At 41.3% G+C, this 12,357-nt stretch overlaps 1 protein-coding gene across 2 annotated transcripts in view; it reads left to right on the top strand.

The window, feature by feature from the left end:
- The first annotated feature begins 506 nt into the window (after positions 1-506).
- Positions 507-12,357, top strand: part of cdk12 (cyclin-dependent kinase 12) — a 33,827-nt gene continuing 21,976 nt past the window's right edge. Inside the window, exons 1-2 of one of the 2 annotated variants that reach the window (XM_034189653.1) lie at positions 507-1,123; positions 1,194-2,461. In XM_034189653.1, coding sequence (XP_034045544.1) covers positions 1,287-2,461 — 1,175 coding nt within the window. In that variant the 5' untranslated portion in view covers positions 507-1,123; positions 1,194-1,286. Of the gene's footprint in view, positions 2,462-12,357 lie in introns of both variants that reach the window. The other variant, XM_034189652.1, reaches the window with a different exon arrangement.

Here is a 12,357-nt window from a genome sequence, read left to right as displayed (position 1 = left end):
TCCACAGAATAAATGCAATGTAGTTACTTTCTTATTGAAATTACAAGAGAAACATACTCATTAATACATTAGTATTAATTATAAAATGTCCGCCCATCTATGTTTTTGTGAATGTTTTAATTAATTGAATTTATTATGATTAAATTATGATTGATTAAAAGCTGTAGCTTTGAACCTCAACCACAGATTTTGTTTTTCCTCCCTTGCTGTATTTTTTTTCCGGAAGGCTTTATTGAATTTTTAACATGTAAAGGAATGACAATATATATATATATATATATATATATATATATATATATATATATATATATATATATATATATATATATATATATATATATTTTTTTTTTTTTTTTTTTTTTTTTTTTACATAAAATAAGTAAATGAATTTCCTTTAGTCAGTCGGCAGATTCGGCTCTGTTGGAAGGCGGGTCCTTCGTCTTGATTGGTCGTTTCGACGATACATTGAAGATTGGCAGTTATCCGGTTTCCGGTTGATTCCGCGGTGCGCAGAAGTTGCTAGTCACAGGAGCCACAATGGCGTTTGTAGTCTCCTGTAGACAGGGCTGTGGATGTTATTAAATCCACTAGCATCGCCCAAACTATAGGCCTGGTTGATTTCCAGAGCCATTGATAATAAACTGGAACATCTACTGCACACGAAAATACTATAATTTCTGATAAATATTGAATTTATAGGGGATAAAAGTTGTATTAAAGGGAACATGTAGATACTAGCAACCGGGTCAAGTTTTCATTTTGATCGAGAAACGAGCACCTTTTAATGAGGACATTTGCTTGTTTCTGAAAGCAAAGACCGTAGCTCTGTGGAATAAAAAACACCTTTACTTAACTTGGCACCGGACAAGGACAGCTTTCACAAAGGGACTTTTTCTTTTTTACGAGTCGGCTCGCTAGCCGCCGAGTATTAGCTAGCAGTGCTAGCTAAATTGAAAGGGAGACCAGAGCAAATACTCCGATGTTTGGTTGGATTTTCTTTCGTCCACTGACTACTCAAAGTAACTTCATAGAACTGGGAAAACCATCGTGGCATTTTTTTCCTGCTTTGACGAACTATTCTGGATCTCTCTATGGAATGAATCGGCGCTGAGGACGACTGGACGTGAGCGGCCTGCTGTGTTTATTCTGTGTGTTTAACCATCACTTTTTGCTTAGCGACACTTTTGTTTTAGCGTCCGAGTAGCTGCTGTTCTCCCGTGGATGAGTTGCGTGATTGGCAGAGGCCCAGTAGCAGAAGAGCAGGTTACTGACGATTGGCGTGAGGGATGCCTGGGTCGGACCGATACCATGGGACCAAGAGGAAGCCGGAATCGAGCGTCAGCGGTGCTCTACACCAAACCCAGGCCCCGACTCATACCTCTGCAGGAGACATGACGAGCAAAGACTCGAAGGTGCAGTTAAAACTTTTAATGTCTGCTTCCTCTTCTAAACGTAAAAGGCACAAATCAACAAAACATAATCGGGAATCCACGGTGTTAGCGCGACCCGAATATTCTGCCCTCGGTATTACGGCGCCTCCTGGTGTCAACACGGTGAAGCCTCTGGTGGAGTACGACGATATCAGCTCCGACTCGGACACTTTTTCGGAGCCACCGTCCATCAGGCCCCCCGATAGGGTGGTTGATGATCGACTGGAGCTTTCGCCAGACTACGATAGGGAAGATATCGGTGCAGAAATCCCTGTTCGAGAGAACCGGGTGCCTAGACACTCTAGAAAAAAGCCTAAAGACCCTAACAAAGTTAGAGACTCTGGTAATGGAGAACGTGGGTACAGGAAAAAGAGCAGCAAAGAGAAGAACAGTGCTGGAAAGAGCAAAGAGAAGATTGCCTCAGTTGGCTCTTCATCCAAATACCAAGTTCAGTCAGAAGGGGACTCTAAGCGTGGTGACACGATGCTGGTCTCTCAGACACAACCTGTACAAAGTGTAGGAAGTACTACATCCTCCACATCATCATCTCGCAGCAAGGAGAGCAGCCGCTCAGGGAAGGTTCGCAAAGATAGGCAGCAAAGAAAAGAAGGTCGTGGCGAGGGCAGCCGCACCTCTTCCCAAAGGAGCCGGACAGACCGAAGCCACCGTAAGTCCTCCAAGAGCCACAAGTCCAGCCCTAAGGGCAAGTCTTTGAGTAGGGGGAGCCCTCGCAGAAAGGGGACTAGCTCCGCTCTTTCCCCCAGTCCCAGAAGAGGAACTGGCAGTGACAGCCCATTGGGCAGTGGGTATGTGCAACAGGGGGATGACGGCTATTACAGGAGAAGGGTGGCCCAGCACAGCCCGAGTCCATACAGAGAGATGACCCGTCGTAGCAGGCAAAGATCAGAAAGCCCCTACGGCAGCAGACACAGGTCCTCCAGCTATGAGAGGGACAGCAGCCCCTACTCACGGAGGCGCTCCGTCAGTCCTTATGGTAACCGCAGATCCTCCAGCACCAGCCCCATGTCTCGGTGAGTATATGCTGTGTGTTCTCCACATTATGTTGGACTATAATTCTTAGACTCACAGACTTTAATAGGGAAGGTATACACAGAGTAGTCAAGCCTTGAGGGTAGGATGGATTGGCCTAGGAATCAATATCTGATCCCTAGGTCAACTTTAATGTCTTGTGTACTACACAGGAATTAGTAACATACATGAGTAGTAGTGGGTGGTATGACCAAATATCCACATCACACTGCACCAGGCCTTTTTCAGATTTCTGTGACTCTTACTATTTTAATTTTTGACATATATTACATCACATTTCTCTTGAAGCTTTGATACTCATGAACTTCATGTATAAAGAGGTCACAAATTTGGAAACAACTTCACCCTGTGTCACTTCAGTTAGGTAGATCAAATGCTGTTTGTGTTACTTGGAGTGATTTCACACCCACCCTGGTTGGTCCCTTTTAGTTGGACTGCGGCCCATTTTCTCAGAGTAAAGGTGTTCTGCGCAGCATGTAAAAGTGGAAAAATCCAGAATTGTACTGGGCCATATATTTTAGTACTGCTGCTAAAAAAAAAAGACATTCAGATGTGCGCAAAACTGTTGTTGTCATTTGATAACTGCATAAAACTTATGCATTTCAGAGTAATTAAGGCCTCACTGTAATAGTATCCCTGAAGCATTTAAGAAAAGGAAGTGGCTATTTGCACGGCCGCCATGTCCATAACTCTCATTTGGCTATTCACACGGCAAGACTGGTGGTAAAACTTGGAACTACTTGTATAAACAAACATACTGCATTAAATGAGAGTTATGGACACGGCTGCCGTTCGAATAGGGTCGGCCTTTTGCCACCAGAATTTTGCCGTGCAAATACTGAAATGAGAGTTTGGACACGGCCGAATAATAATAAAAAAAAATCAAAATCGAAAAATATTAAAGGAGTTAAGACATCTTGAATGCAGTATGTTTGTTTATACAAGTAGTTCCAAGTTTTGCCACCAGAGTCTTGCCGTGCGAATATACGTACCAGAGACTTGCCGTGCGAATAGCCAAATGAGAGTTATGGACACAGCCGCCGTGCGAATAGCCACGGCCTTAAAGTAGACCTGCATTGAAATAAATGTGGTCAGATTTCAGAAAGAAATAGCTGATATGTATTTATAAGACCCTTGTGAATGCAGTAAAGTAAATCTGTAAGCCCAGATTTGTAATTCAGCAGAGAAATCTTCGTTTAAAAATGACAAATTTGCAGCTAAAATTTAGCCCTCTGTGAAAACAGTTTGTACAGCCATATCATTTCCATGACGTCAGGGACAAGACGACGCGCTCCCGCCTTCAGTCTGTTCCCGCATTGAAATTGATTTTATCTGTTAGTAGTGTTACTTATACACGTCCTGGTTTCAACATCCAAAAGTAAGCTGCAATGAATGTGAGATACAGATCTGTGTACTCAGATCAGCAACGACATCGACAGCGGGCGCCGTTCTTCCTCTCCCACTCTCTGCCTCCGCTGCGCTTATTAAGTCTGCGGGCTCGTTAACGAGCTCATTAACCGCCAACGCAGGCCACTCACACCGCCCCTGTCTGCTTTGCAGCCGGTGTTGTGCCAGATTCAGCGCACAACACCGGCATCACCTCTCTGTCTACTGAATGGAGCTGCAGCACACTTGGCGCAAGTCCTGAGATTATGCTCACTGTTTTAATGCGAAGCGGCCGGTACACCTGTTGCTGCAAGGACAGACTTCTTGCGGCAAAATCCACAGCACCGCACGACTCGGCAATCGGAGCCCCAGAACTCCATGGACACTGAGAGAGGTTTATATATTTTTAATGACTGGGATTCTTTGCGGGTCTCGCCTCCATATCCCGCGATGGTACCGGAGGCAAAAGACAGTAGATTTTCATTGCGACACCACTCAAATCAAACGGGCGTATGAAAAAGTCCTCCAAAATAATTTTCAAGCACAAATAAAAGAAATCTGTACTCACCAAACGTGCCGCAAGACAATATGAAGTTTTAAAAAAGTAGATCCTTCTGTATAAGACAAGAAAAAGGTGCAGATGCAAACTGACGTAAATCCACAAATTACAATTGGCGCAATGCATGCTGGGAGAGGGTCTTGTGACGTGAAGTCTCGGCAGCGTCCATGAGAGGGACAATTTGCGGAGGGCTAAATGTTAGCTGTAAATTTGTCATTTTCAAATGAAGATTTCTCCGTTGAATGACAGATCTGGGCTTGCAGATTTACTTTACTACATTCTGAAGGATCTCATGTGTAAATGTAAGTCATTTTTTGTTCAAAAAATCTGACTGCATTTTTTTCAATGCAGGTCTCCTTTAAGAAAAAGTATCGCAAGGGTGCTGGATAGTTGAGAAACTGGTTTCGACCCTCCTTCCTCTTCCAGACATGGTCACTTTTGGAAGTGCAAAGTCTTCCACATTTGTCCACCTTTACGCATGCACTATGTGGTACACAATGTGCTCCATTGAAATTTTTGTATCAGAACTCTGCAAACATTTTTATTTGTTAATGAAGCAGTGCGTAATGTATTTAGGAAATACTTGCAAAGAAGGGCTTGTCACTGAATTGTAGTTTAGACTTGTGAAAATATAAACTCCTCCAAAGTTAACCGGGTGAGGCCAGCGATAACTGTGATAGTAACATGTCAGGTCTGCAGGGTCGTGGCATTGGCATTATAACCTGGAACACAAAGTTTGTGGTCCATTTAGAAATGTCACTTTGTAAAGCAAACTGATTAGTGTAGCAGATAACAGAATATTTATAGAGGAATACTTCAAATGGTGATGCAAGTACCAAATTTGGCACAAATTCTCCTTAGACATTAGTCTTCTGAAGAAATGGACTGGCGACTTGAACTTTCAGTAGGCAGCCAAGTAGGGGTTAATTGAAGTATTACACACTTTTTAAAAAGGAATAGTTTGCACCATGTGTCATGCTTAGTTACCACATTACGGGGTAACATGTCACAAGTCATAGAATCCAATGGACGTTGACATTGTTTGACATTTACTTTGGAGAACAAGCATTCAACACAGTCAAAACGATTCCATTAATTGTTCAACCAAAATGTTGTACCACTTTTTACCAAAATTGGAGCAACTTTAACTTTTGACTCCTGTACAAACTGAAATTGACCTTTGTCACCATTATTGCTGTTTTTACCCCATAACTCCATAACATTCAGTTATAGATAGTCCAAACTACACCCTTTTGGAATTTATTTACTGCTTCAGTGAGTCCAGTTTATGTGTAAACACCGGCTAGAATGGTTCAAAATAGCTGTCACAAACATGCCACAAGTTGTTCAGAGGCTTCATTTTCCCAAAGTTTTGAAAAGAAATTTAAATTGGAGACATAAATGTTTTTGAACATGATGCTTAACCACAACATATTTGAAACTTACAGGGACAGTCAGTGATGTGAAATAAATAGATGGAGTTTAGTTCAAAAGAACACAACAATTCTGTGCCCACATTTCAAAATGGAAATTTAAAATTTAGTTGCTGTGAATCAGTTTGTTCACTGAGTTATCAGTATCAGTGTTCCAGTTTTCATAAGGGAAGGGTAGTAGATTTGTGACAGGGGCACACATGAGTGAATTTATCTAGGGGGAACACACAGTTAAACAAATACAAAACATCCTCACACCAGACTGGAAAGCTTGTTGTGGATGGAGAAGTTCTTCCTTGTGCAATTTTTTTCCCACAAAATCCGCATCCACGCAAATGTATGCTTCTAGACAACTGAAAGAAAAAATCTGCATCTCGGACTGTGTTTCAACCTGTCACATCTCACATGTAAGAATTGTTGTCACTTGCTACCAAGGATCCACGCAAAAATATTACTCATATGTTACTTTCTGCAACCCATCTGCGCAATCGTAAAGTTGATCAGAATGTCATCCCTGCGCACTTAACAAACTTTCCAGTCTGGTCCTCACTTGCAGTTCCAGTTAAATGAAATTCAGCAAGTCTAAAATCTTTTGTATGACTCATTTATCAATAACAATATTTACAATACAGGAATAAAACTTAAGTTCTTTCAGCTTCTCCCTTTTTTGCTTGGGGTCACAACAGCGGATCAGATATGCATCTACATGTTGATTTTGCACAGGTTTTACATCTGAAACTCTTCCTGACACAACTTCATATTCCATGGAGAATGCAGGAATGTTGCACCTTGGTTGCGAAAACTGAAGATTTCCTTTCCTGATGTTGATGATCGCACCTCTGATAATTAGCAGCACAAATTTTCATCAGCTGACAGCCATGAAGACACAATTGAGTATAGGGCTCCCTAAGCAATGGAATAATACCACAGCACCTTTCATGGCCTTACGGTAAAAAGTTATTGAAAAGTTTCGGCAGGTTGCTGAATTTTTTTTTTCTGCTTAGTTTTTAATAACACAAAATTCATTCATTAGTGTGTAGAAAATTACATAAAAGTATAAAAAAAAGCACACATAATACAAATAGAACAATAAAATAAATAAGCAAAATTGGTACTTACTGGTAAGGTCATTTATTTATTTTCAATTTGTGGGCAACCAAGCAGAATCTTTTTTGTTTAATGTTTTTCTCATCTCTGTCTGAAGTTGCAGGAAATGGCTTCCACTGGTATTTAAAAAATACCAGTGGAAGCCATATTCACCATTCACCAATTATTAAAAAGAATTTAATAAAAGAATTATTAAAAAGAATTTCTTCATCAGCGATGACACTTTTCCCATTCAACTGAACGGGAAATTGTGTTCAAACCTTTGACTGGTCCTGTAGATACTAAGCAAAAATGATTATTTACATTCAAGCTCATGATAACCAGTTGAAATAACAATAATTCATAGTTTTGTCACTAAAAAAAAACAGACAGCAGAAATTGACATGTAAACACGATGTGGTTGTCGATGCAGCAATTGAGGTGTGCGTACTTCTGAGTCAAATCTGGGAAAGCGGGTCAAGATTTGTGGTTTATAGGTGATTTTGTGGTGAAATGGAGAAGCCAGATGTGATGTTGGGTGAACTTAGAACAATTGGGGATTTGAACTGGACAGCAACTAAGAATATCTGGCTGCCAAGCTTTCCCTTGCCAAGGTAGTGACCAAAATGTGATTACAATAAGATTTCAACTGCAGATGAAAGACATTTCCTCACTACAGAGAAAACTGAACCACACACACTATTGGATGACAAGTGAGTAAGAGGGTATGAAATGAAGGCAATTGAATTTTTCCTTAGAAACACAGACATTATTGATGACTGGGGCAGTTCTGCCAAAAAATATGCACAATAAATTTTTCCTGTTCCCAAATATACTATGTCGTTTGCACTGTACAGTTGATGGTGGGGAGGTTAGTAATGCTGAAATGGAGTGGTGCTTGTTTTGGGTGTTCTTTAATTTGGAAAACACTTCTTTAAAAAAACAAAAACAAAAAAACAATGATCAAGCTTTGTTGGACCGAAACGGGCTCCTTTCTGGATGTCATTGCATCTCCATTATGAAATGTCACTTGCTTCCAATGAAACAAACATTTCTCAGTTGCATTCAGTGCTTGACGTTTCAAAAAGTTGAAGGATGGAAGTGGTGTCAGCTTGAGTAGCTAAGGCCAGCAGTATTAATCATTGTAAATTTCAGTACCAGACGTTAGCAAACTTTGGTCTGCAGTTGTACAGAGGCCTTTTGGTGACAGCAGCTCCCCTTTTCATGTCTTTGTTGACATTTTTGGTTTTGCAATGTGGACTTGTGTGAGTTGTGGCCCAGTTTTCCACCAAGGTTAGCAAGGTTGTTTGGAAGATGAGCAACATACCTGGTAGCACACAGACCCTGCCCTCATAGTAAATATGAAATTGAAAAACAGTACGATCCTTGTTCATTCACTTGGTTTAGTGTTTCAACAGCATGAGGAACAAAATAAATGCAATGTTTCAAAGCATTTGTTGCAAATCAGTTGGTGACAAACGGGCCCCAATTTAGCACAGCTTGTGATGTATTCCTTTTTTGGACTCTGGAACAATGTTTGAAACAGGTTTCAGAATATTCTGAAGCAGTGTTTCAAGTTAGCCCTCACTAATTTGAAGTATTGACTTAAAGCTTTGGCAACACAGAGTCACATTTTTTCTGTTTAATTCCAGTTTTGCATTCTCATTCTGTTATATATTTTGCCTGCAAAACATAGTGGGCATGTTTCTCCCATAGAATGCATATATACAAGACAAGCCCTGCGTGACATCACCCATAGGTTTTCTACAGAGGCTTGGGACAGCCAATATGAAGCCTATATATAGGGGTTGCCATAGTGGCAGTGGTGGCACCACTGACTCTGGCTACATCACGATGAACCCATAGTGCATGAAGTGGTGGTGTATGGGTGGCTCTGTTGTGCGACGAAGGAAACATGAATATGTCCCTATCTTACAGTTCAAATCAGCAAAGTTAACAGGCTAACTTTGGTTTGAGTGCTTATTAAATCATATATTTGGGGACAGCACAGTGGTTCTCTTAAAACTTTGCTTTGGTGTGGGCATTTAAAATTATGAGCTGCTTATTTTCTCAGTATTGGTGCATTAATGGGGCCTAACAGATGAAGTTACGGACAGCTGCTAAAAGTCATAACATCATTCACTCATCTTCAGCCACTTATCTGGGATCGGGTCACGGGGCAACATCTCCAGCAGGGGACCCCAGACTTCTTTCCCGGGCCACACTGACCACCTCCGACTGGTGGATCCTGAGGCGTTCCCAGGCCAGTGTGGAGATATAATCTCTTCACCTAGTCCTGGGTTTTCCCTGGGGTCTTCTCCCAGATGGACATGCCTGGAACACCTCCCTAGGGAGGAGCCCAGGGGGCATCCTTACCAGATGCACGAACCACCTCAGCTGGTTCCTTTCAATGCAAAAGAGCAGCAGCTCTACTCAAAGTTCCCCTCGGATGACCGTGCAAAATTAAACAAGACGGGAATTTCAGTCAGCATGAATATTGTAGCAGGGGCATTTAAAATGATCTGTTACTACATTTCAACACGTAACAAGCCATTTTATTTCAGGTATTTGTCATAAATTTCTCAAAATGACAGACACAACCATGCGATACACCTAGTGGCCGCATTGAGGGACCTCTGAGCAACTGACGCTATGAGAGTCTGACTCTGCAAAGGCAGTATTGGTCAAAGTGACTACATTCCTAGTTATGCATAATATGGCTTAAAATATCTTAAACTAAAGATGCACCGATCCACTTTTTTTCGTTCCGACTAGTACATGAATTTGGATATCTACCAATACGATATTATTCCAATACCAGAGCTCTGCTTACTTTAATATTATCATTATTGTTGATTTTATATGAGGATATTTTGTATCCCCAGTTATAAAGCTTCATGATGAAGTGGTATAGAGAAGGAATTTCTTAAAAAGAAGACCTGAAAGTGCAGCTACTATTTGTCAGATGGTACATCTAAGATGCAAACCTAGATTTGATGTTTTGGTGAAAGAATTAAATACATTTATTTCCTGTTGGGTCAGTGGGTGAAGTTTCATGTCTTGAACACTAGATGGCACACCCGCTCTGATTACATGAAGTGTTTTTGGGACGGTCAGAGCATTTCCTCATTTACAAAACTCAACACGAAACAACCAATAAATAAATAAATGTACTTAATTTACTCATATTTGAAGTCAGTTTGGGTAAATCGTCTCATCCTGGCTGATTTTGTCTTTCTGCTCCTGTTTACTAAATCCTTGCGTTATTTAATGTGTCGCTTTCTCAAATGATTGATTCTGGACCATCTGTCTCTCGGTTCAATGGCTTTGCAAATATTTCATGTTGCTGTCTTGGGTTTGCGGTGCTCAAGGGACATGTCAGCGACAGAACTTCTCAGTACTTGCCTGTTAGCCGGCTGCTAAAAGGGGAAAGGACCTCTCAAACGGAGGCGTCTCACATACAGCACTCACTCCTCATCTCAGTGAGAGACACGCCTCCATTCAGAAACCCCCTCCCCTCCTGTGCAGTGAACAGAGCAGCAAAAGCAGGACTTGTGGGCCACAGACGCTTCACAGAGTTTTCATATATCGGAAAAACCAGCAGGTTGTATTGGAAAATTCCAATCCATGAATTACGTTGGTATCGGAATCTGATACCGATACTGGATCGGATCGGCCCCATCCCTATCTTAAACTAAGAACTTAGGAAAAAAAAAACAGTTGTCATAGAGGAGGAAACTACCAATAGAGACCAAAACTTTATTTATCTTTTGTACCACATTGTAAAGATGTTTACTTCTGCTCTAAAGCTGGGCATTTTTACATGGACCTGAGTGGGAACCTGGTCACTTTTGGAGCCATCCTCAAGTGGCCAGTCAAGGAACTGCAACTTTTTCTTCTTCCATGGTCTTCCGCTTGATTTCCCCCCACAGCGACTAGGTGGTGAACTGGGCAGAGCAGAGTAATGAACACAGGATGTCTTGAGTGTTGAGCAGGGAGAAAAACTATGAGTGTTTCAACCACAGCTATAGGGGAGGTGATGGTCCAGTGGTTTGGCGTTGGGCTTGAGACCACAAGATCCTTGGTTAAAATCCCAGCCTGACCAGAAAATCACTAAGGGCCCTTGGGCAAGGTCCTTAATCCCAGAGTTGCTCCCGGTGTGTAGTGGGCACCTTGCATGGCAGCAGCCTGACATTGGGGTGAATGTGAGGCATTGATGTGTAAAGTGCTTTGAGCATCTGATGCAAATGGAAAAGTGCTATATAAATGCAGCCCATTTATTTGGATTTTATTCCAGCATCCACTGACTACCGAGCGGGTGGCAAATGTATATGTTGTGTAGGCAAAATAAAAATTGCTCTTTTGATTGATCTGCCACATCAAATTTCACCAGATGCAGTCAGGTTTGTCCTCAGCTATTTTGATTTATTTAATTTGGTGAGTTACAAGATGATAGCATTCGTTGTTTTTGAGTGATTGCCTACACATGCTTGCTGGGATGGATTAACTAACTCACTTATTCACTCACTCACTTACCCACCTCCAAATGTCAGTAAGGCAGATACGACTCTGTCTGTGTAGTCATATACTTTTATAATAAAATAAAAGCTGGTGATAACTACATCTGTTTCAGCTTGAAGAGTTCCACTCCAAATGGAATTTAGTCAAAATCCATCCTCGTGGTTCACAGAGCTAATGTCATTACCAGAGTGATGAGCATGGGCAGAAAGTTACGGCAATGATTGAGTATATTTTTCAAGCAGATTATGAAAGCTTTGCACCACTCTTGTCATTCCAAGTGAAGTTCTGATCATATTCAGCTGTTTCATTCTGTTTCACATGAGACGTTCTATTCCGGTTCAAAGTCATTAACATGTTTAATGGATTATTAGGTTCCATGTCAATATTCCTTGAGTTGTGTGAGTAACTGGCAAACTATATTTACTGCTCAATGCTTGAGCTTGTTTCGAACTTTGGTGGTTAACCTCAGTCTCTGTGTCCAGCACCTGACACAGAAAAGTGTAAGACTTAAGTGCGTTCCGAAGGAGCTGTGACCTTTTTAAGAGCTAGTTTTTATAAGAGTCAGGCGGGTTTTTATTAGAGGGTGATTCATGACCCCTTCAGATTTGTCTCACAAAATTTTATGGGTAGATATATGTTAGAAAGGAACAGAACTCACCCTGAGTGAGCCAAATTTATTTTGATTAGTGTTAGTCTATCGGGTATGGACTCTTAAAAAAAAAACATGAAAGTTTTGGCGGCTGACTAAGGCTGCAGCCCACAGCTGGCGCTGCAGATCTCTATTTTTTGTAATTGTGCACATTTTCACAGGGGCGGTGTGGCCTGCGCCATTAGTCAGCTAAGGTCTTTCATGCATATGATAGATTAGGACCTCTTACTTTGATTTTGATGA

The sequence above is a fragment of the Thalassophryne amazonica genome, chromosome 16 (genome assembly GCF_902500255.1).
Source record: "Thalassophryne amazonica chromosome 16, fThaAma1.1, whole genome shotgun sequence".
Classification (NCBI taxonomy): domain Eukaryota; kingdom Metazoa; phylum Chordata; class Actinopteri; order Batrachoidiformes; family Batrachoididae; genus Thalassophryne; species Thalassophryne amazonica.
Note: the sequence above shows the minus strand (reverse complement) of the source record. Positions and strands in the feature narration are given on the sequence as shown.